We start from the raw sequence: 27,717 nt of genomic DNA, 5'->3' as shown, positions 1-27,717 counted from the left end.
GGTGTCTGATGGCTTGCGGTGTGGCTTATTCGGGGATAACTCCATGTTAGAGCTCATCGGGATCAAGCTTGGCTGAACTAGCTTGTGGTCAAGAAAGTTTAGGACGATAATCATTGGCCCCTGCGTATAGGTAGACTACTTAATAGGGGTCAGTAATGGTGGGCTCATTGCTTCTCATGTGTATGGAGGAATTTGAGTGTGGGACCTGGCGTAGTTCGTCTCCGGCTGCCGATGGCTTACCCCGTATGCATCCATAGAGTGCCAGTTTGGCATGGATCTTCTTTTGACACCTAAAATCCCATAAAGTTATTCTAGAAGGATTAGCTTCTATCATTATAACTGAACAAAGACTCGGAAGTCCAACTCCGAGCCCTTAGCGTAGTGCATAACAGTGAAAACACGTGGATATCAGACCCCATTAACGCCACCATCTTATCAGCGTGATCGAGCCCTATGTGAATTGCTGTGCAGAAACTACCACCATACGCACCTCTATCCCTCCCGTATAGCACCGTTTCTCATCTCTTCAACTGCTGGTCGTCGGTGCCTACACTGCTCTTGCCGTATTGGTAATGTCGTCGTCGCACTTTCCAAAACGACACCATTCGCCCCGGCGACACAACCCTGTCAACACACACAACACGTTCGAATTCTTTTTATCTTTCTCCTCAAATCCTTTTCTTCTTCTTCTCCTTCTTCTCCTCCTTTCTTCTCTCCCACCCCTCTCCCCAGTCTTCCACCCGTCCTCCTTCCGTCGCTCCCCAGTCTTTCTATCAAGGTTCCATCATCAAGAATCCTAACCATCATCAACTGTTCGTTTATTTCCTGTTCCTTACAACTTGAAGATCTTTGCTTCAAAGCGTTTGTTCAAAATGAACGTGAACTATCTGATCATTTTTGCCATCTGGCTCCTCGCCAGTATCGGCTGCAGTGCTAGTAGGTACTACACTCCAACTGTCTTCTTCATGCTGCTAACGCTCTTAGATATCGTCGATGATCTTGTGCGTGTTTACTACGAGATGACTGAGGCTGCCTTCGCTCGTAAGTACTATTCAGATAGTCGCCGAGGGTCCAATATACTGACCGGGCTTGGACAATAATATAGCTCACCACGCGGTCATCGTCCCTAAGTCCAACAATCGTCGGCCCAAGCCCAACAAGCCCGAGGGAGTTGGCAAAACCCGTAACGACGGTAAGCTTGGAAGACCTCCTGATAAGAAACTTGAGTCCTGATCAGCTCTAGACATCTTGACCGTGACTATCTGCGAGACGGAGACTCCGGTGGCTCCCACCATCGGAACCCTATCCCTCCCAACAGTTGTCAACGCGCCTACCCTGATTCCGACTGTTGTCGTGACTGGTTTTGCTCCTACTATGATTAGTGTTGGCACTGAGGTTCCTTCGGAACGTACTACTGAACTGTCTGGTGGAGGCTCAACTGAGATCCCTACCGGCCAGTCTCACGTCACCTCTGATACCACTTTTGTGTCAGTTACCAAGTCTGTGGCGACTGGACATTCATCCGTCATGACTGGAATTCAGACTATGCCTGAAACCACTGTGCCCCATCCTACCTCATCCGGAACTCATAGTGCTCCCAGTGATGAGAATGATTCTATCATTTCTTCAGTCAGTTCTGGAGAGCAGCATGGAAATCACACAGTCAGCACTGATACCACTGCATCGACTGGCACCCGTACTCATGCGCACCCCTCGTTCCCTACCACTAACGAGGCCAATGACTATGAGGGCATGGCGTCGTCCGCCTTTGCGTTGGCAGTTGCCTTGGCTTTCAGTCTCGTGCGTATCTGAAGATGTTTCTTTCGCTTACCAGCAGTTCTTTGAAATTCGTTCCCAGCTGAGCTGTGAACGAAGATCTGGTGGTGTTGAACTCAATCTTCTGATGGAGCGTGCTTCTTTCTTTCTCTGTTTTTCTTTCATTTTATTTGCTCTAACGTTGTGTCGAGATGCGCCTCACAAGAGGTTGCCATTTGAATTTCTCAACGGAGTGTTGTAACTAATATCGCGGCAAGATACCGCTTGATCTAATTCAAAGCCTTACGGGCCTTAATGTTTGTCTCAATTGCGCAGTAGATAATTGCTACCATGGGTATCTCCTAAAGACTAAACATACACCCATCCAGGCGAACTATGTGACATGTAGTGAAACTGTCCGTGGTTACAGCCCCACACTGGTAGAATGACAGGGCCATCATTCAACTGCTCCCTTCAACAAATGAATACCTGCAATCCCATCAGCACTCATACCTTCCAGTGATTCAAAGCATCCTCACCATCAAATTAAAATACTAAAGCCGATCCCCTCTTCTTCAAGTCGCCACACAAAGCAGCCGACACTTCTACACCACCACCCGAAGCAAAGCTACAGTACCCCCCTCCCCAGAGCACCCATCCACAAAGCCACACACCAACACTCACAGACAGCAGGATAAACCTACGACTCTGAATCCCCAATCGCCTCCAACTCCTTCGCCAACGCACAAACCCTACATCCATCCCCAATCCTATCCCTCAACAACCGCGCAGTCGTCACTTTCGGTCCGACCGTGCGCGATGCACTCATCGACACTTCATCCAGCGTCTGTCCGGGCGCAGGCGAGAACGGTCGAGGAGTTTGCACCGCAGAGCGAGTATATGGCGTGCTTGTGGATGAGGGATTCTCCGATGTTGCGTGGATGTGCGAGAGGTGGAAGATGTGCCCGCAGGCGAAGCCGACGAGGATTTCTTTTTCTGTGGATCATAAATGAGTCGAGTTTTCTAGAAGTACTAAAGAGGTGAGGGGGGTTCTTACCGTTGGCGCGGAACGGGCGATGACAGCCTGCGCATCTACCTGCTTGGGACGCGGTGGTTGAGGATGTTGCGGTGAAAGAGGTCTTTTCTGTGTCGGCGTCGCTTTGGAGTGCTTTGTTGGTGGCGGTGGTGGTGTCCTTTTCGGGTGCTTCGGCGGCAGTGGCGGTGGCAGTTGTGGTAGGAGTGCCAGGAATGGATCTTTCTTCTTCGACGATGTTGAATTTGATGCCGCGGCGTTGGCCGCGTCGGAGAGTGTCCATGCCTACTGCTACTTCGCTTTGGAGCACTTTGGCGGCTCCTTGGCTTATGCTGGCTTGGAGGTCGTGTTCACGGATCATCCGTGTGAGACCTTCTCGGAGGCCTTCGATTTCTAGGCCGCTTGGGATCCTGCGTACGAGTTTTATCGGGTCGATGGAGGTTCCGGCTTCGACGAGGAGACCGTGGATGAAACGCGGCTTGTCCATGGAGTAGTCGAGGAGGTCTTCCCAGAGGTCGGGCTCATTTTGGGACTTGGCGAATTGGATGGCTTGCGAGACATCCTTGAGGTCGGAGAGGATCAGGTTGAGGGCGCGTTTGGTTTGTCCCGTTTTCGAGAGGAGATAGATTAGCTCCGGGGTGAAGTGGCGTCCTTCGCAGATGCTGACGGCCATGTCGAAGGAGTAGGAGGTGCTGGTTTGGAGGAATTCCATCAGCAGGGGCCGGTTGTAGTCTGCGAAGAGTTCTACGGCTAAGTCGGCGAAATTGTCGACTAGTGCTTTGCCTTCGTCGGCAGCGAGCTTGCTGGCTGCGTCTCGGATGTGAGCGAAATGACCGCGGCGAGGTTTTGCGGCGCCGTGAGGCAGTGATTCGCCGCGCCAGAGGGCCCGCATGTAGAAGTAGAGGTATAGGAGTTTGTTTGCGGCTTGGAGTTGATCGACCACGATCTCAGGCCGGACTATGCCTGTGTATGCTTCGCTGACTAGAAGCCGGATGGGCTCTGCGGTGAGCTCTTCGAGTTCCTCGACAGGTGCTGATTTCAGCTGTTCCTTGGACACGCGTATGAGAATGAATGCGGGAATATCGTCGGTGAGGGTGTCTAGCAGTCGGTGGTCCTTGATCAGGGCCATCGCTGTGTCGGCGTCTTGGAGGCGAATATAGCAGTGCAGTGCTTTGCCGTAGTGGCCTCCTGCGAGGTACAATTTGGCAAGACACCTTGTCAGGACTCGCCAGTCCTCTGTGTCCGGGATTACCGAGTCATATCTCAGTTGCTCCTCAATTCCTGTTGCGACATTATTGGCGTCAAAGAGGTCGAAAGGCCAGGAGTCCAGAAGATCGCTGAACCTTGACCTGTTGTGCTCGACATAGTGCCCCAAGATGGTCTCGTAGATGTTTGCGGGGAGACTGGGGCGCAAGTTGACGGGCATGACAGACGAGATCTCGTCCAGCTTATCGTGCTTAATGAAGGTCCAAGCCCAATGCTCCCACCTGCTCGCGGTATCAATTGCTTTCACGCAAACTTCGGCGGCCTCCGCCCATTTGTTCTCATCAACAAGTTGCTCGATCCACAACTCGCCAATGCGGCGCTTTTCCTGCTCGACAGCAGGAGTAGAAGCAATGTTCCGGCCAGTGGTTGTGATGGAAGACCTATCGTCAATGAAGGATTCACCAACGCTACTGCTCTGCGATCTTGACGGCGTCTCCGGAATTTGCTCGTTCATGTCAGTCGCCGACCCCGCCGCCTCAGGATGCTCCTGGAGAAGCATCCATGCTTCTTCATATCTCTCGTGCGCGTCTAGCCAGGCTAGGCGATCAGACAGGTCTCTCTTCAGGGCAGCAACGCAGTCATATGGACTGTGGACGAAGATTTTGGGGCCCACGCTCCCTGCAATGTCCTGGATTTCTTTGGAAAGGGGTTCCTCATAAGAAAACCTTCGAGAGGCAAAAGTGCTCGGCGCCCGGCTGGATCCCTTGTCACTGCTCGTTGTACTGCGAATGCTAGCGGCAGAGTTGAATAGACGTGCCGGGTAGAGCGTTGCATCCCAGAGACCGTTCCCCAGAGCTTCTAAGGCGCCACGTTGCGAAACAGGAGCGCTGGATTTCCAAGGAGGCAGGACGCACATATGATAGTCTGAGGAAGTGAGGGTCTCATAGCGACTGGTTGAAAGGGTATCAGCACTAAGCTCCTCCTTCGTTTCGATGTCGATGATCCGCAGTTCAGGCTCCAAGCCCGTTGGCCGGCGGCGCGTTCCCGGACGGCGACCTCCTAGCTTGGTCCGCTCTTCCGAGACGTCTTCTTCCGCCTCAATGTACGCAAGGACGGCCAGTAGACTAGGGGTATATAGCGAGATGCCAGATATAACGCAGTCGGTCCGCAAGATTGTAGAAACCTCAACAGATCCGATCTTCAGGTCCCTGTTGTTCTTGCTGGGTCTATCCGGATATACGTCAATGACCCAGACCGTGCCTCCCCAGCCAACTACCAACTTTTCCACCTTCTCTCTGACAACAGTCGACTGAGCTGTAGACGATCCTCCTTGACTGTTTGAACCGGTGTCGATGTTCAATGATTTTTCGTCCACCCACTCAGCACGAGCCTTCCAGACTCCCGCCATTTCCTCCCAGCCTGGAAGGTTGGGCCGGTCAATGTGGCTGATCCGCTTCCAGGCAAGCTCAGAATCGGAAGAATCGAGGTACAAGTTCGATCGCATAATTTTGATGCCCTCTTCGTTAACCCAGACGACGTACTTCCCCGACAAAGACCACTTGATCGTACTGATGGCGCCCTCCCCACTGTGAAGGATAGTGTCCTTGCCGGTGTTGGCTCCCAGCCCCAGAGATCCGAGCCAACTCGAAGCCGTAGCCGCAGCACCTCCCATTGTTGTGGAATTCGTGCTAGCACCAACTCTTCCGCCCACTGTAAGTATCAGGTCGCCTGCACGTCCTCCGGACAGAAACGCCCTGTCACTTTTGTACTCTGGTGAGAGCGCGACAGCCTGCACGGGCCGGCCAAAATTCCGCAAGAGAACGTCTTTGGAGTCAACTAATGATGCGACACAGACATTTCCGTCCATAGAAGATGTGGCAATGTATATCGAATTGGATGGCGTGGCAGGTAGGCTTTGCTGGTGAGCTGGTCGATGCCGGCCGCGGAGGCTAGCTGTGCCGGACGACGGCCGCGCCAAATATTCCTGGTCTTCGGGGACTCTGCTGAAGTACTCTTGTCTGAGACTGGGCAACGGAGGAGGGAACGGAGATATTGAGATCGAGGTAATACTGGCGGAGTGCGCATGGTAGACGCGAAGAGAGCGCATTTGAGGAACGGATAGTACATGCTGGTCGGCGTCAGTTCTCCAATCATTCGATGCGGTAACAGTGCTACTTACAATGTTTCCATTATGCGTTCCAATTACCTAGACACTATCTCAGCATCATGCGCCTTCTAGGAAATGCCTGGATACCATACCATCTTGTCCCCAGCCGCGAGAAAGGAGCTTGTTGCATCTCCATTGCGATACACCGCCCCCAGGTGTTTGGTCAAGTATGCATACTTGAGCCGGGGCTCCTCGTCCTCTTCTTCATCAGTCTCCTCCTCTGTTCCGTCCTCGTCGTGTTCTTTGTCGATATCATCGCCTTCACTCTGGGTCCCATTGTGGCTGTCTTCCTCGTCATTGACCCGGTCGGACCGCCCGCTGTCCGGGTATGTATTGTCGCCCACGTTATTGGGATCGGAGTCCCGGCGGTCCTGAGGGACACTCTCGTTTGCCTGCGTCGCGCCAGGCGCATCCATGGCGAGAGCAGGAAGCTAGTATCAAAGGTGAGGAATATTGGTGCAGACAATGGGCAGCTTCATGGCACCCATCGGCCGAGCAGAAGCACAGCTAGACAGAGCTGGGGTAGATAACCAACAGTTACTGCCGGCGGTCGGGCGAGCTTCATTGAGGGTCGTCACCGCATCCAGCTAGGGCCCTGCTGACTCATCCATACCCCATCCCGGCTTTCTTTTCTGCTGCACAACTCATCGAATAAAGAAAGCTTCAGAAGATTTTCTCCGGATCTGGACGTGCCTCGTTATGGCATCGCTTTCTCTTGGTAATATCCTACGGCTGAAATTGGCGCTTGGCTGAGTTTCTTTCCCCTTGGTTTGCTATCATGTTCGCAAGACCACGTCTCTGCACTCTTTCGTCACGGCCTTCGGCTGTCAAGTTTCTCAGGCAGCCCCGAAGCCAATATCTTCACGCTACCCCTCCATTGAGCTATCCCCGGCGAAAAGACTTCTTCTCATCCAATGCATATCTCTATCAGAAGCAAATGAAAAATGGCGACACGACCGACGAGGCGGTTCTAGAATCCCAGAAACAAAGGAGAAGAAGCAATAGGTCGCCGGCCGCATCGACGTCACTCCGGAGAGTTGCAGTGGAGGCACAACGGTCGAAGGATGGAATGTTATCCAAAGCCCAGCTCAGGGAGCAGGGGCTCTATCAGCCCAAGGTGCCAATGTCAAGAGCCACGACCGTCCTTGGATAATTGCTAATCTATTGATGAGAAGACCGTAACAGCATATGCCGTAGCTGAACAATTCAATATTCGCAAAGTCAGAGACATCCTACAGGAGCGAGGCTACGAGCCGGACCCCTACGAGACGGGTCTGTATCCACAAGTTGTCCACATTGAGGTTCCCCTAGACTCAATCCGCCGCCAGAGCAATCCGAACACCTTAGATCTGTCACCGAGCGAAGTGGGGGATGTGTTTGTCTTTCCCTCGGGAACCGTGGTCGCATGGGCACTACCTGAAGGATTTACTTCCTTTTTGGCAACCAGGACATTGTTACCTGCAGCTGAGGGGGCCCACCTTGATGACTTGGAAACAGAGGACCTTGAATATGTTGAAGATTCTCAACGAGAGAATAGCAGCATTAAGGGCGACACCATCATCCTGGGGACCAAGCCGGGTAATGACGGGCCTAGTTCCCACTTACCCGCTCGGCAGTCTGTAGATACGGTCCTTACAAAGGTGGCATTCTCGTCAGGGCTGGCTCGCAGTACAAAATTGGCTGTATTGGAATCTCTCCTGGCCAATTACTTTGAGTCTACTCGACCTATTCCCACGCTCCTATCCAAGGGCTCACGTCTCCCCTTCACTCGGGACTTCATACTTCGCAAAACGGGTCAGCTGCTCAGTGTACGTGCGCAGCTGAACTTGTACTCGGAGCTCACAGACTCCCTGCCAGATATCTTCTGGGACAGTCGGCATGAGCTGGGATTAGAAGGGTACTATGAACAGGTAGGACGAGCGCTCGATGTGGGGATCCGTATCAAGCTCTTGAACGAGAAGATGGATTATGCACAGGAAATCGCAAGCGTGCTTCGTGAAAGGCTGAGCGAAACACATGGACTCCGCCTCGAGTGGATTATCATCTTACTCATTGCTGTCGAGGTAGGATTTGAGGTCCTTCGGCTGTGGAAAGAGCGCGTCCACGAACAAGAGGCGAAGAAGGAGCAGATTACTGGACGCTAATTCTCGAATGTAACCACCATCTCTACTCATGTACATACTCATCTCATGGAGTTCTTCGAATATGATACCCCAGGCGTTGTCCAATTTCCGATATGCATGCATTATTAGGTCACGATAAGAGAAGCTTCAAGTCAATCCGGGGAGATCGACGATAGGGTGCTTATCGGACCAGTCACATCACAAGCCGCTGACTCAGGTACGGAGACCAAGTCATGGGATGGATGCACGTGCTGCTGCTGTTGGGACTCAATCATTCGCCTCTTTCCTCTCTTCCCCCTTTGTCTTCCACTGCTTTGCCAATTGATGCTTCGTTGAGAGTTTCATCTTCATCTCTATTTTGTATTGTCTGCTCTATTTCCTTGCTGAGCAGCAACAACAACCCTCAGAACCCCATGCTTGATACCGGTAGCACTAGTGCGGTCGGGTCCACCGCCATCTCCATGAGGGACCGACTGCTTCAGAGTCTCCCAGGACCTCAACAGGTCTTGAAAGCTATAACGGGAACTCTAGGTGTCTCGTCGCTGTCGGTTTCAGACTATAGTTCGTCTGAAGCCACTTTCCGGCAATGTCCTTCCTCCGAAGTGAGCTGCAAGGCTCAGTACCATGGCCAGGATACCTGCTGCTTCAACTACCCCGGCGGACAGATGCTCCAGACGCAGTTCTGGGATGCTGATCCGGCCATTGGCCCAGCAGATTCCTGGACTATTCATGGACTTTGGTAGGTTAACTCTGATCTGTCTTCACCAACCCATACCAGTCATGTAATCTATGTTATTGCAACCCGGTACTGACATGCGTTCCCCACTTTATAGGCCCGACCATTGCAACGGCGGCTTCGATCAGTACTGCGACTCCGGGAGACGTTACAGCAACATTTCGCTGATTCTAGTCGACTCTGGCCGTGGAGATCTACTGGACTACATGAGCGACTTCTGGAAAGACTTCAGGGGCGATGATGCAAATCTCTGGGAACATGAGTGGAACAAGCACGGCACTTGTGTCAGCACGCTAGAGACACACTGCTACACCGACTACTACCCACAGCAAGAGGTCGTGGACTATTTCGACCGGACAGTCGAAGTCTTCCGAACCCTGCCCACCTACGAGGTCTGTCTCCCTGCACTAGTTGAAGAGAAAGGGAACTAAACATTTATCTCTTCAGACCCTCGCCAAAGCCGGCATTACCCCATCCTACACCCAAACCTACACTCGCGATGAGATTGTCAATGCTCTCTCCAAGGCCCACGGTGCCGAGGTGACAGTCCGATGCCGACACCAGGCTATCAACGAAGTCTGGTACTACTTCAACATTGCCGGGCCACTGCAGACGGGCAAATTCGTCCCATCTGATCCAGGTCAGCAAGCCAGCCACCCCACAAGTTGCTTAAACTAACAACTACAATAGATGGCCAAACATCCAACTGCCCCCGCAGCGGCATCCACTACATTCCCAAGACTCCCCGAAACGGTCACGAGCCCACCAAGACATCCCGCGGACCTGCTGAGCCGACCGCACCGAGCGCTCCCTTTTCAGGAAAAGGAAATCTGATGATCTCAACGAACGGCCAGAAGCGAGGCTGCATCATCAGCCACGGCGCGTGGTTCACCTCGGGAACCTGTGCGACTTTCACGGCCAATAAGGCGTCTGGTATGTAATCTCCGCGATGCTTCCCCCCATCAGGTGGGCAGTCACTAACTAACGACTCTTCTTGACTCCGCAGATGACACTGTCACCCTGAAATCCAGCAAGGGGGACTGCGGGTTCTCGCATGATGTCTTCACCTGCGGCGGGTTCATCAGGTCCCCGACTCAATTTACTGTAAGCATCCCGGCCCATCCCTTCCAAAATACACGTGCACCCCCACCAAAACACCTGATGTAGACTTTGTTTAACCCCTTCCAGGTCGAAGACGGCATGCTCGCCTACAACGACAACACGACCTTCTTCGCTGACAAAGCGCCCAAAGGGCCAACGAAGAGCAAAGTCTTTGCGACGCAAGACGACCATCCTCTCGAGCTCTCCATCACATGGAGAGAAGCATAATCCCACTTCCTTTAACTTTCTCTTCTCGGTCTTTTTGCCATATACAACATTCGAACGCACATAGAATCATACATGTCTCCATACGTTATTTTGCATTTCTGGCATACTATACAAACCATACACACTGTTAACTAGTACTACCTATATTCTGAATGAAACAAACCTATAGAACTATACAAAAAAAGACAGAGCAATCCATTCAAGCATCATTGACATTCATGGGGAGTCAGTCAGTTCTATCATAAAGCTAAAGTACAGGCGAGGAGGGAAAGCGCCATGCGAAAACCACCAAGACAAAGTTGATGATAGCAGGGGTAAGTAGGCGATTAAGTAAATTTTCGTCAGCAACCAAACCAAAGGAGAGTATCAAAAATGACCTTTGTTTTGCAATGCCAGCCAATAGAACAAAGATGCAATAGTAGCATAAAAGATGAAGAAAATAGAAGTTTTTACAGATCAACCCGTTCGTCCCTTTCGGTTCACATATCACACAATTCATCAGCAGTTAAAGGCAAATCCAAATGACACAAGGAAATAAATAAAAAAGCAACAAAATCGAATTCAATAGCATAGCATAACATCATAAAAGGGTTCATCAAGGAGACAAAGAAAAGACGTTACAAACATTCATCAAGATCAATCAACACGTAAAGATTCAAATAAAATAAAGAAAAGAACGGACGACCTGTAAAAACTCCATAATTTGACTGGCCAGAAAACATAGAAAAGTCATTTTATCTTGTAAACAAAAAAAAACTCCCAAGATATTGCAGATAAATCCCGGGGGTTCAGAATGGTTGTTGGTTGGTGGTCGTACATGGTGTCGTTGCGCGAGATAACAAAAGAATCAAATGCAGTAAGCGCCAAGGAGAAAAAGCAGAAAGTTCATATGCCCGAAAACAATATTTCTTTTTGGAAACGTTGTTCTTGTTGTTGTCACAGTTCATCAGCTTGCAGTGGATAAAATTGGTCGTTGAAATGAGGTTGGTCGTAGAAGTGAAATGAGGGAGGGAAATTGTACATGGTTCTCGTGTCGTAGTGTAAAAAGGGAAGAAAAGGCATAAAAATCATTTCGCGTCTTATATGCATGGGTTCAAAATCATTTGCGGTCCTAAATCGTTAAAAGTCTTGCACATTCGGCTGGTAAGCCTGAGTCGTTGCATCGTCAAAGTTCGCCGGTCGTTTGATGTTTTTCGTTTTCCGTGTCATCTTTCTTGTCGGTCGTTATTCAGGTTCTTGTTCCGTTATGGTCGTTGCTCTTTAATCCATGAAGAATTCTTTGGTCATAACATCCGAGGCTTGTTCGTCCACTTGAAATTGGAAGAAGAAGTCGTCGGCCATGACGGGGCCCGAGGAGAAGGGCTTGTTGGGGAACAGTTCTAGACCACCTTCAAAGGACGTCGTGTTCACATAGTCAGGGAATGGCGCCATGTCAGAATCAGCCAGGTCTCCGAATTCGGGCTTTCCGAAACTAGAGGTCGAATCTTGGCTGATGAAGATGTCGAGATCAGATCCGTTGGATGATTCAGACAGGGTGGGAGCGGCATGAGGCGACGACAGAGAGTGGCTGGCAGCACCGGAAGCATCTGTGTATGGGCATGTCTCCGGGTCAGACATGTAGGGCAAGCTGGAGTCCGTGACGAGGCTCTCGAGAGGCCGCTTTGATGGGGAGGAAGGAAGCATTTCGTCTTCTGAGCTGGGGGTAATCGATCTCTCGTCCCGAGAAGGCGACGGCTTGATTCCCACACTGTATCCGGGAGATGCGGGAGGCGTGAACGTGAAAACCTCTGGTGGCAACGAGTAGTTGGGGTTGTTGAACACCGGCATCTCTTCCGCTGGGCTAGAGCCGTGGAGACTCATATTCTCGAAGACTTCGGAAGGAGGCGTGTTGCGTGAGGACTCGGATGTGGAAGAGTCGAAAGATGACTTCTCTGCGATCCTCTGGCGCGTTCTCGATGCTTTGTCTTGCCTCTCATCCATCTCTGGTCGGTGCTTCTTCGGACGACCCCGTTTCGTTGTCTTGCGCACAATACCCTTGTAGCCGCCAATGCACATACCACGCTGCCGGTGTCGAGTCAAGGCGTCGTGTCTCGCAAACACATTACCACATAGGCACTCATAGGGTTTGTCGCCGGTATGAATCTTGGCATGACGCTTAAGGTCATGACCCCGAACAAAGCACTTGTTGCAATGGTCGCACTTGTACTGGCGGTCGCCCAGGTGGGTCTGCACATGTGACTTGATATTCTCCTTTCTTCCAAAGCGGCGCTCACAACCGGGGTGCAGGCACACCCATTTTCCGTCCTCCGGGTCAGGCCCGTGAATGTACGACGCAATCTCGTCAATGGTGACACCCGTTTCTTTGATTGAAGCTTGTACGCGAGCGTCGAGATTCAAGTTATCAATGGATGCGACGCGTGGAGAAAGCTTCGGCTTGGCCGCTGAGCTAGGTGTTGCACTGGGCGTCTTCCTGTGGTGCGGACGGTTGGGAGTGGCAGGATAAATAGGTATTTTTGGTGTCTTTGCATCGTCCTCGGGGCAAGGCATAGCCGCAAGCTCAGGAGATGACATGAAGGATGACGATGCTGACGACGAGGCATACTGGCTTTGTGAAAGACTTTCCGACTTAGGAACCTCAAAGCTAGAACCCTGCTCATAGTTAAAGGTATCAAAGTTATCCACTTCAAATGATGCTGTGTTCGGGGGGGAGGACACATCAAACTTCTGCTGCGTGAAAGTAGTTCCAGCCACGCCTTGGAGAGACTTTGCTCGCTGCATGTACGACGACTGGGCTGATCCGGGCATCGCGCTACCCTGGTCTTTGGTGGATCCTGACTGGATGTCCCCACTGTACTGAGCTAGGCCCACGGTTTGCTTGAATGGTGTTGTTGCTGGTGTAATCGGCGCATACTCTGCACAATACATTAGTATCTTGCGCTTAGCAGAGACCTGAGGAGTCATAAACGTACGTGTATTGCCGTGCTCAGGCGTATGCGGGTGCTGAGACGGAGTAGCTTCCGACTGCACCGATAACTTCCTTACATCAGCTTGACCGGGAAAAGTTGGCTGGTAAAAGTCCCAAAGTCCCGTCTCGAAAAATTGACCTTCCGTTCCAGATCCGCACGGAACCTTAGCGCTGTGCATCTGTTGTTGCTGCATCAAATCGAAGTGCATGTTCATGTGCGGAACGTCCTTCCCGAAGGGCGCATTCAGGTAGGCCATACTTGGTTGACTATCCTGGCCATTGTGACTTTGAAGGTTTTGCACCTCTTCTGGGGTGAAGCAGTCGGTGATGACGGGCATGGGAGCTGATTGCTGGGGAAACGACGGCTGCGCTACACACAGGTATCGTTGGTGTTGGCTGTCCCCAAGCATATTGGGATGATGCGGCTGCGGTACTGTTGTGTTAGTAGTATGAGTTGTACCATCTTGCATGGATTGCGATCGCTGGACACGCAAAGCTCTGTTGTCAAAACTCTGTCCCCGACGATGGGCATGATAACGATGCATCGCTTGCGCCGGAAGACTGGGGGCTTTCACGGCATCAAGAGCGGACGGCGTCGAGATCTGCCGCCTGTGTTGTCGATGTCGCTCATGGAGGTTGCTGTGCGCCGTGGACAGCATGATGGGCGAAAAGGGACTCTTTCTTCGAGCGCTTATCGCAAGGTGCTTGACCGACGGATTGACAGACCTTGGTGTTTGGTCGGATCTGGAGGATTTAAATGCGTAAGCTTTCTGCAACATGTTACTGTGCAAAGGATTCACATCCAGCGCCGAGAGTTACCAACCTCACGCAATACTAGCCACACGGCTGGGCCGACAAGATGGTAATGAACCGCCCTGCAGTGGTGTCAGTCGGTGATCTCCTCAATTAGAACACTCACGCTAGGAAGAAAAAAAAGGTTAAAGAAGACGCAGAAGAAAGAACGAAAGCAAGCGCAGCAGTTAAGGAATTAACGCAGCCTCTGCACTAGATCTATGCAAAGGAAGATTTCTTGCGACAGCTATCTAAAATGCGCTGGACAAGTCGCAAAACTGAAGATGCAATCGAAGCCCTTATAAGAAGCTTCCCTGCAACGCGAATTGGTAGTGGGAAGATGGGGAGGGTAAGAACCAAGGAAGTCTTTTAAGGTATTTAGAGGTGGGAACCAGGGAAAGGTGGATGGAGATGATGAAGCTATCCCGATCTATCGCCCACGGTTCAGATCAACAATGGCGTGGTTGGCCTAGCAACAGGGTCGGCTGAGGCGTCAGGGAAACCAGCGCCCCTTGGCATGGAGCCCGGCGATTTGGCCTGCGCAGTGGATCGCGCCCTGGTTCCAGCACGGAGCATTAGCAGCCCGCCGCAGCAACCAGTGGTCCGAACACAATTAAAGCTTACGATCCGGCAGGTTTAGTTGCAACCTGCAAGGAGGTTGCTTCTCGCCTGGCTTCTACCAGCGGTCCAGACAACCACCCTATCTCCATTATCGATCTAATCCCACATTTTGCCTCTTATAAATGACGGGAGGAGGCGACCTGTGGCCTGTGAGGGTTTGAAACATTATTTCACCCTTCCTCTGCAATAGCCCATTTAATAATTGACTCCTGTCCGCATGTTATTCAATCAATAATTAGCAACTGAGCGGAGGGATGGGCGGGCAAAATGATGACGATGACGAGATTGACGTCGATGCTCTGAGAGGCTGGATTTTGCACCAAGTCTAGTTGGTTTTAGTATTAGTAGTCGTACTTTCTGCCTGGCTTTTCCGTGCCGTGTCTCTGCCTGGCGATACAGGCACCAAAAAACTGACGTATCCAAGAAACCGTTGTCAAAGTCATCAGTCAGCAACATCAACATCCCGTGACCTCAGCCGCAGACCATCACATGACCGAGGACCCGGAGGGCTGATTATCCGAGTGGTCCACCCGCACTACGCCCGACACGGTAATATGGGCACCACGTGACCGCACAACCGATTTTAACGAAGCCCACCACCACCGAGGATATTTTCCTACCACGATCGTCGAAGGTTTAGGAAGACAAGTCTTGTCGAGGTGAGTTGAGGCCCCTATACATTTTACTATGTGACAAAGAAAAAAGGGATTCAATATTATCTGCGACATCTCATCTTCATTTTCTTCCACATATTCCAGAAAAATATCTCGTGTGCACAATTTAGCGCGCAAGATACCAAAAATCCTGGGGCGAAAATATGTGATCAAGAAACGAAGATGAGATGCGAAACGCCGATGATGTTCATCTCCTATCTTTGCTCAAAAAGACCAGTAGAATATCCAACTAACAAATTATCCTCAAACCAGACCTTCATCAAGATGCAGATCTTCGTCAAGACCCTCACGGGTAAGACTATCACCCTCGAGGTGGAGTCCTCGGACACCATTGACAATGTCAAGTCCAAGATCCAGGGTAAGCATACACACACGACCTACATAATCCAGTTGGAACATATTCTAATGATGTTGTTCAGACAAGGAGGGTATCCCCCCGGACCAGCAGCGTCTGATCTTCGCTGGTAAGCAGCTCGAGGACGGCCGTACTCTTTCGGACTACAACATCCAGAAGGAGTCCACCCTCCACCTGGTGCTCCGCCTGCGTGGTGGTGGTAAGAAGCGCAAGAAGAAGGTCTACACCACCCCCAAGAAGATCAAGCACAAGCACAAGAAGACCAAGCTTGCCGTCCTCAAGTACTACAAGGTCGACGGTGATGGCAAGATCGAGCGTCTTCGCCGCGAGTGCCCCTCCCCCGAGGTATGTCTAATATTCCGCCGTATGGCTGAATCTTGCTGTTGGCGCATCTTACTAACTTTAACTCTCCTAGTGCGGTGCTGGTATCTTCATGGCCGCTATGCACAACCGCCAGTACTGCGGAAAGTGCCACCTCACCTACGTCTTCGACGAGTCCAAATAAATGGACTAAGTCGATCGTTTCGCCATGTCTTCTTTCCGGTAGCGCCTAGCAATGTCGGTCGTGAATGTGTGGTGGATGAGGTCGGGACGTGTGCGCTTTGATCGTCCCATAGTGCCCGAGCAATGAGAAATGAAAAAAATTCGAAACCGCTCTCAATTTAGACTACCTAATACGTAGATAAACCATATGTAAATGAGAAAAGCCTGCTCAACTAAACTGAAAGATAGATGAGAGTATCAATCGCTCTACTGAAATGCGTTCCTCAGGTTGTCGTACTTGCTCTCAGGGTAGGAGAGCACGTTCTGCGACTGGTCGAGGGCTGACACGCCTCCAATCCCTTCCACGAAGGTTCCAATCAGACTGCCGTCAGCTTTGTTGGCGGTCTTTCCTCCTTTGTCACCGCTGGTTTCCCACCACATGCCACCGCCGAGCTGAAGCTTGGTGATATAGTCCAACTTCATCTCGCCCACGGCCACAGTGTCGTAGGAAACCATGGTGCGTGCCGTGGGATCATAACTCCAGGATGCACCCAGATTTGCATCAGCATATTCAGTGGCTCCCGTTCTGGGCAATGCTTTGTAGTCCCAAACACCTTGCTCCCAGCTTCCCTGTCCGACCCCCGAGAATGCGGTCCCGGGTCCATCAGTGTTGGTAAAGGCACGCCCATACAGCGGCATTCCCAGGATTATCTTGGACGAGGGGACCCCACCCTTCTGGATGTAGTAGTTCACTGCCTCATTGGTCGAGAATGGCGTCGACCCTGGCTTGTCAGCCGAGGGATACAAGTTGGCTTGATGACCGGCAACAGTGTCCCAACTTCCGGCATAGTCGTAGGCCATCAAGTTGTAGAAGTCCAGGTATGGCGTCATCTGAGACAGCTTGAGCTTGGTGTAATTAGCAGGACCTACATGAGATCAGCATTCACTGGGTCTGACTTGGTCTCGTCCCGAGTAAAACAAATAATATAATCCACTTACCAGCTGGACAAGCGATAGTGAGAAGGAACTTCCTGTTCGCACCAGCAGTTGCATCCAGAGTCTAGACAAAGTTAGTGCATGCGTGCGCGCATTACGATCGAGGAGAAAGCTCACCTCACGGCACTTCTGAAGCAGAAGGACCATATTTTGCGCTTCTGTATCATCTGTAGGTAGTCGTCTTAGTATCCACACCGAACTGGTTACTCATCTCCCCAACAATCCGAGAAACTAACCTTTGGGGTACTCCCAATCGATATCGATGCCTGTAATCACCAGCATTAGCGAATCATGTCTCACGCATTGTCACAAACCAGTCACATACCATCGAATCCAAGATCAGTGACCAATTTAGTTGCAGTCTCAGCAAACTTAGTGCGGCCAGCATCAGTGCTAGCGGCTTGAGCGAAATTGGGAGAGTAGGTCCAACCGCCAATGGAGAGCAAGACCTTCAACTTCCTATTTTGCTGCTTGAGCAAAAACAACTGCTTAACACAGCCATAGACATTGGTACCGACGTCATTCCAGGAGTCTGTGGGGTAGTGCTTCTCAATGTCTGACCAGGTGTCGGACAGATAACTGTGGCGAGAAGTCAGTGCGGCTGATCCGGTGGCAAGGGGGTGATCAGCCATGTGCTGCAGAGAAGTGGAGAGCTTACACTTCACCAGTGTCCGGGCGAACGTTAGCAAATGCGTATAGGACATGAGTCAGCTTGTCGGCCGGAATGTCCTGAGGATTGTAGTTGCGGCCATAAATCGCCTAGGCATTGGCATTAGAATTACTATTATACGAGTGGAACTGCCTCCCGTGTCGAGTTGGGATACGACAGCCAAGATCGAGTGCATGCTCACCCAATTGACGAAGTAGGCCACGGACTTCAGACCAGAAGACATGGCTGGGATGGTAGCGTTCGTGTCGGTAGTAGGTGCAGGATTGGGCTGGAGCGGAAGCACAGCTGCGTCATTCCAAAAGTACCGAGCAGACAGGATAAGAACAACGATGAAAAGTACGAGACAGTGGATCAATCGCGAGAAAGCCATGGTCGGCAAGAATCAAAAGCACTTACCAGCAATGCAAGAGGCTGGTAAGCAGAACCCGGGAAGAGTCAGTCGGAAGGAATGAACGATGCAGCAGGGATGATTGTACCTGCCTTAGGTCACCTCTCCTGTATGGTAAGTACTAAGTAGTACTATATAAATAACAGCAGTTCAGACTTCTGATTGGCTCAGAGTCAATCGCGGCGGTGCAACTGTGGCTGCAGGAGACAGGTGGTCTGCGCTTATGTGATCATCAAAATGTGGCTGACTGGGATTTCAGGAAGCTGATGGGCATCTACTACTACTACTCCAGGAGTCTAATGGAAGAATCCGAATTTATATCTCTATTCAGTGAATAGAACACTGTCATGTTCGGCTTGTGAAGTCCTCTTGAAACACAAGATGTGCCGTCGGTGGCGTCGGTCATTTCTTGTCTGACCATGCCATGCTCTGAATTGTAAAAGATAGTCTTCCTGGCAGTATAGGGCTCCATGGCTACGACACTATATCGTGTGCTTCCTTGATAGTTCACCTCTCGAGGAGGTTAGATGAGACTAGACCGGGTAGAACAGGGCGGGGACGCTTAAAACTCCTCAAGTGATCTGTGCCTGAGTATCTGTCACGAGAACAAGGAGATCGGCAATCGGGGAGGGACCCTGGTTCGACAATCCAATCCCCAGACTTGCATAGATCGTCCCTGGTGCATCTCAGTTCAGATGACATTCCTAAGGGAAATTTCCAAGCGCATGATGTATCTCGGGGTAGTTCACGTCTCCGGAGATATCATGGGAGCTGAGGTTACAACTTCCCGACGTCCGGCATGACCGTGGGTAACATCGAAGTAGCAAGAACTCTATGGTCCAGTGCTCTGTGATGAAGCGTTAAAAGTATAGGCCACGTAAGGGAGCATTGAATGACTTGTTCCGATCAGACCAAGTAATTAGGATGCGAGGTGGGAGCGTGCGCATGATGCATCTCGCTTGTTCTGGACTGTAAAGACCATCACTGTTACCGATCTCATCCTCGTCAAGATCGAGGCACGGGGAGACAGGGGTAGATGCAACCATAGTAGTAGTAGCTATTAGTTCTGTAACGAGTAGAAAGCATTGTCGAGGCACGGTCGAATGAGAGGAATAGCGGAAACGAAACTAAGGAATGAGCATTCCCGGTTGTACCATGGATCCTGGCCGAACGTGACAGATGACACTAATCCTGCAACCTCGTGGCCTAGGTTTGGGGACCCATCGACGACCGAAAGGGACATCAACTCCCAGTCACTAGATAGATAGGTAACTAAATTAGTTAGGACCAGGATACGTAGTCATCACCTTGATCGTAAAACAAGAGGGTCCATCCGGGAAAGATGATCAGTGAGCGGCAGCAAGTCCGACGGGATCCCCGCCTCGCCAGTGACTGAAAGCCCTAAGCCAGACCAGGAAACAGATCAAGAAGAAGTTAAGAACGTGAAAGCGACCGAGTGGATCAGTTTCCTGGACCTTCTCAGCTGAAACCTTTGCCTCTACCGCACGGCCGGGGCACTGATTGGCGCGTGGGACTTTAAACTACTGCAGGGCACGGTTGCACGGCCACAGTTTGAATCCACCAGCATTGCAATTTGGAGCAGATCTGCCAAATCAGAATTTGACCTGCGATGAAAAATTCTTTTCAACATGGTTGAGAAGAATGGACAGATCTCAAGGGAACCGCCGTGCATCTGCGTCAGAGGCTAGTCCCCTAATATTTTTTTCAATTTATCTTTGACTTTCTGCTTTCTCCAACCCATCTCCATTTCGCTTTCCGGGCGCATGCAGCATTGGATCCTCCCCGCCCCATCCAGTTCAGCTGGGATGTCCTCGACCAGCTGCACCCAAGATTTTAGCAGCGACCCAGCACTTCGGTAACTCCGGCGGCTGTCATTGGATGAGTCGAACGTGAGGATCTCGTTTCGTGTCTATCTGTCGCTCCGGCCAGAGCGTTTCGCCCCTCGACACGGTAAATTCGACGCCAATGAGAAAAATTCGACTCCAGCAATTCAGCTGGTAGGCCGTTTCCCGCATCAACCCTAGCCATGTGGACAAACTGGAACCTACTACTATTCCGAGCAAACTCAAAAGGTTCCTGTTTCAAAAATTCTGGATAATTATTCGAAAATTCTCCCCTTTCTCCACATTAACCCGTCGGGTCCACAGCGCGGGCTTGCCGACTGCTTGACAGGAAACGACTGGCAAGCCACGCGCTAACATCCTTCTCTTTCGACATCATTGTGGCATGTCGCAGAAGTAGACCGTTGCCCATGTGGATGGCATTGGTCGTACCAATTCCCTCGGCTAGGAGGAGAAATACGTAACATGCCAAGGACTAACAAGTACTATCACCGATAGATTGATTGTTCGCTTCAGCTTTGCGGAGCGGAAAATTGATCCGTCAATAATGAGGAAAGTGTCGGAATTGCGCTAGTCTACCGCTAAGGCAGCAACATCCCTGCCTTGGGTTGCATACTTGCATCGATAGTCCCAAAATAATCTGGCTGCTCGGAGCAACCCCAAGGCAATACAGGGGAATAATTACCAACAAAAAAAGCACATTGAGAAACAAAAATAGAGTAAATAGACCCTCGCTGGGGATATCCAATTAAATCGCATCTAGCGTAAGCCATAATTCAAGGGGGATATCATGACATGAAGGGAAACCGAACAAAGTAGCAAATCAACCATGAAAGCCGAAAAAGGGTAAATGCAAAGAAGAAAAAGTATAACCGAACATAAGAGGCGTATCATAGGGAATCAAACAGCTTTTCTTTTCCAAAAAACGGAACATGACGAGCGACCTGCGCCCAAAATTGCGGATAACAAACCGCCCACATCAAGGGTATACCGAAATAACCAAACAAATTGGTGCCGTAAGCCCGAAAACCATTCAGAAAATCATATATCCGTACACAACAACTTCTCGTCGTCCCGAAAGAATCAGGTGTATAGTAAGTTGCACATCGTGAGCCCAGCAATTCATGGGTGAGAACGGATCCAGGTAAGGATCACTGGCAGGGAAGGATCGTCGGCAAGCCAATGACCTGCCCGCGTGTCTGCAGCCCGGAGATCAGCAACAACGTATTGGTCTGTCACTTGAGCCATTTCCTTTTGTTGTATTCAGGGTCAGCCAATGGTTTAATGATCGTAACGCTCAGGGTTTTGCTCACCTGTCGGAACGTGTTGCTCACAGTCTTGAGTTGAGCAGCGTGTTGAGGTCCAGGTTGCTGTCCGCGCAGGATGTTCTGACGGTTGATAGCCCATCTTCTGGCGGCTGCCACGCGAAGGTAGATACGATGGGCTTGAAAGCGACGGGCGCTGGCGTCAAGAATCACTCTCTGCAACTCCGCCTTCTCCGTCTCCACGTTCGACTGGGCAGGCGTCATGCTGGGATTGTAGTTGGACGACATCAATGCCTGGGCGGCAGTCAGGCCTTCTCTGATCGTCTTGTAGCCCTCTTCGTTGGCTTCTGCATTCGGGATTTGGACGTTCTGCTGAGAGATGTGCACAAGTAGAGTTCGGTAGTCGTTGATGATTTCGGCCACCCGCAGGGCACGTGCTTCGTTGACTACAACATGTCAATGCCATTGACGACTCCAGGGTAGTGTGGTGAGGTGAAGAGGTCGAATACTTACGTCCGTCAGCCATTGCAATTGTAGTAAACTTGAAGTTGCCTCCGAAAAGTGATTAAAGGTATGAAGAGATGAAGGGTGCAACAAAAGGCACTAAAGAGAACTATATCCAAGAGGAGAGAATGAATGGAGTGTGCTAGAGTAACGGTCAAGTCAATTGACTAGAAGAGACAAGGCGACCTTTATATTCTTGTTGAGTCGAGCTCTGATGTCTTGTATGATATTTCTATCTGAAGGCCGAGGGTGGGATATCCTTTTAAGCTTAACGTTCAGCCATGGATAGTTTGGATGACCATGGGCCATCAGCCCGGCGATGGGGAACATGGTGAAAGAGGATCATCATCATGAGTAGTGGCTGGCTGCGTTGACGGACGCTGATGGAGAAAGGAGGACATCACAGCTAGGGACTGCAGCTGGATAATGACACCCATTGTGGATCAATAGTAGGAAACGGGCCCCATGAGAGCCATGTGTCCGAAAGGGCCTGGGATGTCCACCCACGGCGAATGGATCTAAGGCTGATATCTAAGCGCGACGCTAAGCAGCTGGTCCAGGTAGGGGGATCAATGCTTATGGGTCTGCATATGCATAAGGGAAATGAGAGATACACAAAACTGGGTCACGGCAACCGGCGATAGCAGTCAACGCAGGGGTGGGAATATTGAAAAAAGAAAATCAACACTAGAAACGATATTCAAGACTGGGGCCGGGCAGAGAGAGAGAGAGAGAGAGAGAGAGACTCCACCGGCTTGTGGGTGGAGAAGGTGGACAGGGTGATACATCGCCGCATGTGTCACAGAAGGACCACACCAGTGGGTAAAACCGATAAAGCCACAATGAAAATTTTATATTATGATTATTTTAGTATATTTTGACTTTTTTTGGTTTTAGGGGAAAAGTGCTGGATCTTGGTTCATCTTGCAGACTGAGTGGAGACGGGCAAGCATGAGCAGATGGACCATCAATCCATGGCATGATTAGTTAGTACTAATCCTAGTAAGTAAGTAGCGGGACTCTAGGTTGTCAAAAGACACACTAAGAAAAAAAGAAAGAAAATGTAAGTGGGAAGTGCGAGTTACTGCCAGCTGGGATGAGGGTCATCCACCCTCGGTAAACGCCACACCCTAGTAATTCATAGTTCACATCAGCTGCAAGTTGGGACGGAGATATCGACAAGAAGGGAATAATCGAGTACCAGTGCAGGGAAATCCTCGCAAGGATTTGGCTTTGACACTGACTCGGTTTAGGTTCAGGCACCGTTCGGTCCCACGGCGAACAGGCAAGGGCGTCAAGAGTAAGAGTACAACAACGAGAAAAAAAAAAAAAAAGAAAAAGAAAAAGAAAAAGAAAAAAAAGAAGCAAAATGGACAAAGATAGAACGGCGGCCAAAAAGAAACCGCGAAAGCCACAACTTCCAGCTCAGCCACAAAGAGGCGAGTAAACCAGCTGAAAATGGAAAAGCAAACACCGCAGCCTCAGGCTTGAAGTTTACTCGCGCAATCCACCATTGACTTGGTTCTTACTACTTACTCCATACTACGGAATACTACTAGTTCCTTTCCGTCGTTCATCCGGGGCTGTTGCTCTCTCCTTCCTTGTCTGTCACTTCACGTCTACTTGCAGGATACGAACAGTACTAGTAGTAGTATCTCCGTCCCGGCTTCCTCGGTGGCAAGTTTCATCATCCTCCTCCAATGAGCATGGTCAACGTTGCTTCAGTGCGAAACGCTAGCCCGGAGAGATTGCTTTCCCATTGAGTGCTGAAGCTTGCAGATAGCACGCTCAATAAATATCATAGCAGTAGACGTCTGACATTGCTTTGCATCGATAATCCCGGTACCGCCGTCCCTTTCTTTAGTAACAAGTGCTGCAGCATGGAACGTGCAGATAAGCAACTTCCCTCTCTAAGCCTGTCAGATCGCAAAGACCATACTTTATCGCACCGTGCTTGTCTATCCCCATATTCGCCACCAGTGCGGAGGAACAGGCGACGGGTCTTTCCGATACAGGAGCCCCGGTTACAGTAGCTGCAAGGGGGCTTTCCAGGTTTTGGATGTCAAGTACAGCAGCGGTGCAAAAAGCAAGTCAACCGACCAGGAGGGGGAATAGAGTTTCGTCAGACACAGGCCAGCTCATGGCATCAGAGAAAAATAATGATGTTCATCGATCGTTTGCGTCTACCAACATGGATGCTCCCAGTAAAAAACAATGAAATCCAGCTCAGTCCTTCTCGCTGATAGCCTGTAGTCGTTCGTCGATCTCCTCCTCCGTCAAACTCCGGAAACCAATGTCTGTCCCTTCCTGGCCATCTGCTCGTGGCCCTCCCACGATTCCAATCTCCAATTCGTGTTTCTTGAAATCAACACTCAGCACATTGCTCAAAGCCGTGATTCCCAGCTCCACCACTTCCTCCCAGCTGCCGTCAGCGTATTCCTTGTTCTTCAGCTTCTTCTCCAGGTAAGTGATCGCCTCTTGCTGCTTCGGTCCAGATGCAGTCGCCTTATATCCGATATAGTATCCGGCAGGATCGACCTTGTAAAGCTGGGGACCCTTCTCCGAATCAACGGATACCAGGGTCGTGGCAACTCCGAGGGGACGCATGTAAGCCTAGAGAGTGAACGTGATCCATCAGCCAATGTCCCGGGCAAGATCTTTGAAGCAGGTGACACATACCCTTTGCGTGTAGACCTGATTGATATTGCCAAGTCGCTTTGCGAGGACATCACAGGGCATCTCGTAGCCATACTTGTATCGAAATTCAGCCGCCTCACCACGAGCACGGTCAACACTGGCCCGCGCATCGGCGATGGAGCCGGTCATCACACAGCCCACTGACGGGGAAAGTCTGAAAATGTACGAAACGGAGGAGGGGTCGATCAATTTGTCCTGGTATGTTTATCAGAGGATGACCGACAGGCCGTCTCGGGCGGCGGGGACGAGCTTACAGCAACTTTCTTCTGGGACAGAACCACAGCGCAGTTCTTGCCCTTCACACCTATCGAGGTGATGTTGGCCGAGGTGATAGCCTTGAAGGCATATTCTAAGCGCCGAGGGCATCAATGGTGAGTAGGCGGTCTTGAAGGTCTAACGTGGTCCGTGATCGGAGTACTTCGAAGGTCGTCGGGGAGAGGCGGTTTTTGTGAAGAGAGAGTCACTTACCAACTTGGTACAGACGACCCGAGTCCGAGAAGATGGTAATGTGTCTGTCATATGCACTTCCTGATCACAGAGGTTGTCAGTCTATCGATGAAGTCATGGAAGCCGGTTCAGTCAAGAGGGTCCGGGAAGTCTCACCAGACATAATGGCGGTGGTATATCAAACTCGATTCGAGATTACAATGGAAGTTAACTAGTCTTATAGCGAAATGAAAATGGAATCGAGATGGGGGAATGAAGGATCGAGGACGAGGGAGGAGGGACGTTAGCAGAGGACGCGTGCCAGAGGGTGCCTGGCCGGAGCTCTAAGCTTTGGGTCCCCGTTTGAGTAAGCTCCAGCGTCACCGCCTTCACGGCTTCATCATTGTGCCGCTCATCTATCATCGCTCAACGATCTCTTCTTAAACCAATAGAGATTGTTCTTCTTGACTTTATACTTTGAGCTTTGTGTCTTCCATGTTGTCTGCCGGATTTCCTTGTTGTATCTGTTTAATGCAATATCGCTAGTACCGGTGATTAGTACTTAGATCTTGGTGCTACTTCATACTATATATACTAGTTCAGTACTGTCATCACGATATACTATCTAATGGTCGGAGTGGTTTAAGACAACCTAGCTGTGATCCAGTATTAATTCTAGGAAACTTACCAGAAGCTTTAAAGTCATTCTCACTAGTTTGGAAGGATCTATCGACTGCTGTTGTCATAGGGAGGTAGAATCAGTCCACTAAAAGAGCCTTGCATCTACTTAGAAAGTACTTACTATACTATAAATTGTCTACTACCCATCTACTTTTTATCATGACAAAACTCAGTGTGGCAATAGCAGTTAGGCAACTACCAGAGTTGTGATTGACCGAGCTATAGCAATGTCTATAACTGGACATGATGGTCTATATAATTTCTATAAACATCTCGCTTTTTTGGTGACATGAAGATCAAACAGCAGGTCATTGATAGGGTGTGCCAATATACGAAAGCACGAGCACCCGACAATCCAAAAGTGTCATCAAAGCTAGTCGCTCGAACTTGAGCTATCCGAATCGCTGTCGCTATCACTGCTGCTGCTGTCACTATCACTGTCACTGCTGTCCTTAGACGACGAGGCTTTAGCAGCTGCAGGCTTAGCCTTGGTCTTCTTCTCATCGTCACTGTCGCTGTCGCTATCACTGTCACTAGAACTCTCGCTCTCACTGCTGCTCGAGATCTCAACGATAGCAGTACGGTTCTTCTTCTTTTTCTTGCCAGGCTGGGCCTGAGCCCCCTTCTTTCCTTTCTGCGCAGCAGGCTTGGGCTTGTGATAATTGAACAGCGTGCCGTTAACAGCAAACAGAATGAGCTCAGCCCGTGCCCTATTCTCGTACTTCTTCAGTGTCTCCGCATTGAGCTGCGCAGTAACATCCTGACAATCGATATCTTCTTGACCCGCAGCCAAGCGTGTCCGGAAGACACCAACAGCCTTGTCGTAACTGGCCTTATCCGTCGCCGCGGTGCTCTCGTTGGCCTCAGAAGAAGAGCCCTCCTTCGACTCCTCCGTCTCTGCAGGAGCACTACTAGGTTGATCCTCCTCAGCATCAACCTCCGCCTTGATGACCTCCTCGGCAATCTGTCGCAACCGCAACTTCGCACCTTCGCTCTTCAACCCCTGCAAATAGGCAAGCAAAGCCGCATTGTACAGTGTCGGGACCTGCTCCAGCGACAAAACATGCTTGAAGAGATGCGTCTCGCGATTCTTCTGGAACTTCCACGCCGACCGATGCTTGTGGTACAGACTCAGGTAGGAAAGGATAGGCGTTTCGTGGATTCTCGGTGTCGTGGTGGATGAAGCATCATTCGAACCGTCCTGCTTCTTGTTCTTCTTCTTCTTTTCCTTCTTCTTTTTCTTTCCCTCGCCTTCATCATCAGCCTTATCCTCGGTATCATCATCACCATTACCCTCAGCATCAACCTGCATTGTATCCTTCTCTTGAGCCTGTTCCTGCTCCTCCTTCTGATCGTCCGCATCACCATCCAATTTCTTCGCGTCCTCCGAAAACGACACACTCTTCTTCTTCTTCTTTCTCTTCTTCTCGGCATCCTCCTCCTTCACCTCTTTGCCCTCCTCATCATCATCATTCTCAAGCCGTCTCTTCTTGCTCTTCTTGCGATCCTGCTTCTTCTCAAAATCTGTTTCCACATCTCCCTTTTTCTTTTCCGCCCCCTCCACCGTATCCTTAGCGTTCTTGAGTTTCAGACCCATCTTCTTCCAAGCCGGAATATGTTGTTGTTGTTCTTTGTGCTGTTGTGGAGATTCTTGGGGGCTGCTCGACATTGAGCGATGCGACGGTATCGTAGTAAGAATCGTTCGATTTCGCGGACCGGGCAATAGACAATATTAGACAAAATTGTGTATATATGAGTCGCGTTGTCCCAAATATAATAACAGTGGGAGTACAACGGAAGAAGTAATCGTGTTTCAGTGGTGGAGAAAAAGAGATTGTGAGGTGTATGGGTTGAGGATTGATGGTCGCCAGAAAGTTTTGGGGAAATTTTCCACGTGAGGGTGCGGAGATAAAATTTAAGTGGACTTATCTGGATTTATCTCCGCTTTCTTAGTTATCTACCTACTACAAGAATTTACTTAGGAATATA

At 50.4% G+C, this 27,717-nt stretch overlaps 10 protein-coding genes across 10 annotated transcripts; 4 read left to right on the top strand and 6 right to left on the bottom strand.

Moving 5' to 3' along the window:
* Positions 1-872: 872 nt before the first annotated feature.
* Positions 873-1,953, top strand: BO79DRAFT_274697 (uncharacterized protein; the record flags this gene model as incomplete). The annotated part of the gene is made up of 4 exons (XM_025687621.1): positions 873-936; positions 985-1,041; positions 1,106-1,192; positions 1,244-1,953. The coding sequence occupies 4 exons, from the start codon at positions 873-875 to the stop codon at positions 1,810-1,812; spliced, it is 777 nt and encodes a 258-aa protein (XP_025535550.1). The 3' UTR covers positions 1,813-1,953.
* Positions 1,954-2,256: 303 nt separating this feature from the next.
* BO79DRAFT_211264 (CLH domain-containing protein) lies at positions 2,257-5,717 on the bottom strand. Its single transcript, XM_025682991.1, has 2 exons — positions 2,813-5,717; positions 2,257-2,751 (listed from the first exon to the last, which is right to left on the bottom strand). Exons 1-2 carry the CDS (start codon positions 5,664-5,666, stop codon positions 2,456-2,458), a joined length of 3,150 nt encoding a protein of 1,049 aa, XP_025535549.1. The 5' UTR covers positions 5,667-5,717; the 3' UTR covers positions 2,257-2,455.
* A 1,140-nt stretch (positions 5,718-6,857) lies between these two features.
* On the top strand, positions 6,858-8,339 carry BO79DRAFT_180740 (RMD1 family protein). Its single transcript, XM_025680103.1, has 2 exons — positions 6,858-7,278; positions 7,337-8,339. The coding sequence occupies exons 1-2, from the start codon at positions 6,940-6,942 to the stop codon at positions 8,303-8,305; spliced, it is 1,308 nt and encodes a 435-aa protein (XP_025535548.1). The 5' UTR covers positions 6,858-6,939; the 3' UTR covers positions 8,306-8,339.
* Positions 8,340-8,604: 265 nt separating this feature from the next.
* BO79DRAFT_180736 (T2 family ribonuclease) lies at positions 8,605-10,512 on the top strand. The gene is made up of 6 exons (XM_025680102.1): positions 8,605-9,023; positions 9,118-9,412; positions 9,468-9,660; positions 9,711-9,953; positions 10,027-10,124; positions 10,209-10,512. Exons 1-6 carry the CDS (start codon positions 8,698-8,700, stop codon positions 10,347-10,349), a joined length of 1,296 nt encoding a protein of 431 aa, XP_025535547.1. The 5' UTR covers positions 8,605-8,697; the 3' UTR covers positions 10,350-10,512.
* Positions 10,513-11,461: 949 nt separating this feature from the next.
* On the bottom strand, positions 11,462-14,301 carry ace2 (putative C2H2 transcription factor (Swi5)). Its single transcript, XM_025689374.1, has 3 exons — positions 14,138-14,301; positions 13,319-14,058; positions 11,462-13,261 (listed from the first exon to the last, which is right to left on the bottom strand). Exons 2-3 carry the CDS (start codon positions 13,971-13,973, stop codon positions 11,610-11,612), a joined length of 2,307 nt encoding a protein of 768 aa, XP_025535546.1. The 5' UTR covers positions 13,974-14,058; positions 14,138-14,301; the 3' UTR covers positions 11,462-11,609.
* Positions 14,302-15,349: 1,048 nt separating this feature from the next.
* Positions 15,350-16,463, top strand: BO79DRAFT_211260 (ubiquitin-ribosomal 40S subunit protein eS31 fusion protein). Its single transcript, XM_025682990.1, has 4 exons — positions 15,350-15,386; positions 15,654-15,759; positions 15,821-16,101; positions 16,172-16,463. Exons 2-4 carry the CDS (start codon positions 15,666-15,668, stop codon positions 16,259-16,261), a joined length of 465 nt encoding a protein of 154 aa, XP_025535545.1. The 5' UTR covers positions 15,350-15,386; positions 15,654-15,665; the 3' UTR covers positions 16,262-16,463.
* On the bottom strand, positions 16,398-18,384 carry BO79DRAFT_180727 (glycoside hydrolase family 18 protein). The gene is made up of 7 exons (XM_025680101.1): positions 18,087-18,384; positions 17,894-17,994; positions 17,561-17,814; positions 17,472-17,501; positions 17,353-17,402; positions 17,239-17,299; positions 16,398-17,165 (listed from the first exon to the last, which is right to left on the bottom strand). Exons 1-7 carry the CDS (start codon positions 18,273-18,275, stop codon positions 16,507-16,509), a joined length of 1,344 nt encoding a protein of 447 aa, XP_025535544.1. The 5' UTR covers positions 18,276-18,384; the 3' UTR covers positions 16,398-16,506.
* Positions 18,385-21,277: 2,893 nt separating this feature from the next.
* On the bottom strand, positions 21,278-22,156 carry BO79DRAFT_274683 (uncharacterized protein; the record flags this gene model as incomplete). The annotated part of the gene is made up of 3 exons (XM_025687620.1): positions 21,934-22,156; positions 21,469-21,866; positions 21,278-21,406 (listed from the first exon to the last, which is right to left on the bottom strand). Exons 1-3 carry the CDS (start codon positions 21,944-21,946, stop codon positions 21,278-21,280), a joined length of 540 nt encoding a protein of 179 aa, XP_025535543.1. The 5' UTR covers positions 21,947-22,156.
* A 1,933-nt stretch (positions 22,157-24,089) lies between these two features.
* prs2 (proteasome core particle subunit alpha 1) lies at positions 24,090-25,357 on the bottom strand. The gene is made up of 5 exons (XM_025682989.1): positions 25,225-25,357; positions 25,090-25,149; positions 24,876-24,970; positions 24,604-24,816; positions 24,090-24,537 (listed from the first exon to the last, which is right to left on the bottom strand). The coding sequence occupies exons 1-5, from the start codon at positions 25,229-25,231 to the stop codon at positions 24,151-24,153; spliced, it is 762 nt and encodes a 253-aa protein (XP_025535542.1). The 5' UTR covers positions 25,232-25,357; the 3' UTR covers positions 24,090-24,150.
* A 719-nt stretch (positions 25,358-26,076) lies between these two features.
* BO79DRAFT_211256 (WKF domain-containing protein) lies at positions 26,077-27,558 on the bottom strand. Its single transcript, XM_025682988.1, has one exon. It carries the CDS (start codon positions 27,395-27,397, stop codon positions 26,102-26,104), a length of 1,296 nt encoding a protein of 431 aa, XP_025535541.1. The 5' UTR covers positions 27,398-27,558; the 3' UTR covers positions 26,077-26,101.
* Between the last annotated feature and the right edge of the window lie 159 nt (positions 27,559-27,717).

Source organism: Aspergillus costaricaensis, assembly GCF_003184835.1.
Source record: "Aspergillus costaricaensis CBS 115574 unplaced genomic scaffold BO79scaffold_38, whole genome shotgun sequence".
Taxonomy (NCBI): domain Eukaryota; kingdom Fungi; phylum Ascomycota; class Eurotiomycetes; order Eurotiales; family Aspergillaceae; genus Aspergillus; species Aspergillus costaricensis.
Note: the sequence above shows the minus strand (reverse complement) of the source record. Positions and strands in the feature narration are given on the sequence as shown.

Bases quoted from the DNA above. Each gene is read 5' to 3' on its own strand.
- BO79DRAFT_211264 (XM_025682991.1), bottom strand. From the start codon at position 5,666: ATGGGAGGTGCTGCGGCTACGGCTTCGAGTTGGCTCGGATCTCTGGGG. The intron at 2,752-2,812 runs GTAAGAACCCCC...TATGATCCACAG, and splicing joins TCGCCCGTTCCGCGCCAACG to AAAAAGAAATCCTCGTCGGC.
- BO79DRAFT_180740 (XM_025680103.1), top strand. From the start codon at position 6,940: ATGTTCGCAAGACCACGTCTCTGCACTCTTTCGTCACGGCCTTCGGCT. The intron at 7,279-7,336 runs GTGCCAATGTCA...ATTGATGAGAAG, and splicing joins AGGGGCTCTATCAGCCCAAG to ACCGTAACAGCATATGCCGT.
- BO79DRAFT_180736 (XM_025680102.1), top strand. From the start codon at position 8,698: ATGCTTGATACCGGTAGCACTAGTGCGGTCGGGTCCACCGCCATCTCC. The intron at 9,024-9,117 runs GTAGGTTAACTC...CCCACTTTATAG, and splicing joins TGGACTATTCATGGACTTTG to GCCCGACCATTGCAACGGCG. The intron at 9,413-9,467 runs GTCTGTCTCCCT...TTATCTCTTCAG, and splicing joins GAACCCTGCCCACCTACGAG to ACCCTCGCCAAAGCCGGCAT.
- ace2 (XM_025689374.1), bottom strand. From the start codon at position 13,973: ATGCTGTCCACGGCGCACAGCAACCTCCATGAGCGACATCGACAACAC. The intron at 13,262-13,318 runs GTACGTTTATGA...TGTATTGTGCAG, and splicing joins GCCTGAGCACGGCAATACAC to AGTATGCGCCGATTACACCA.
- BO79DRAFT_211260 (XM_025682990.1), top strand. From the start codon at position 15,666: ATGCAGATCTTCGTCAAGACCCTCACGGGTAAGACTATCACCCTCGAG. The intron at 15,760-15,820 runs GTAAGCATACAC...GATGTTGTTCAG, and splicing joins TGTCAAGTCCAAGATCCAGG to ACAAGGAGGGTATCCCCCCG. The intron at 16,102-16,171 runs GTATGTCTAATA...TAACTCTCCTAG, and splicing joins GCGAGTGCCCCTCCCCCGAG to TGCGGTGCTGGTATCTTCAT.
- BO79DRAFT_180727 (XM_025680101.1), bottom strand. From the start codon at position 18,275: ATGGCTTTCTCGCGATTGATCCACTGTCTCGTACTTTTCATCGTTGTT. The intron at 17,403-17,471 runs GTTAGTTTCTCG...GACTACCTACAG, and splicing joins CGATTGGGAGTACCCCAAAG to ATGATACAGAAGCGCAAAAT. The intron at 17,300-17,352 runs GTGAGCTTTCTC...AACTTTGTCTAG, and splicing joins TGCTTCAGAAGTGCCGTGAG to ACTCTGGATGCAACTGCTGG.
- prs2 (XM_025682989.1), bottom strand. The intron at 24,971-25,089 runs GTAAGTGACTCT...CTCGGCGCTTAG, and splicing joins GGGTCGTCTGTACCAAGTTG to AATATGCCTTCAAGGCTATC. The intron at 24,538-24,603 runs GTATGTGTCACC...TTCACTCTCTAG, and splicing joins ATCAGGTCTACACGCAAAGG to GCTTACATGCGTCCCCTCGG.
- BO79DRAFT_211256 (XM_025682988.1), bottom strand. From the start codon at position 27,397: ATGTCGAGCAGCCCCCAAGAATCTCCACAACAGCACAAAGAACAACAA.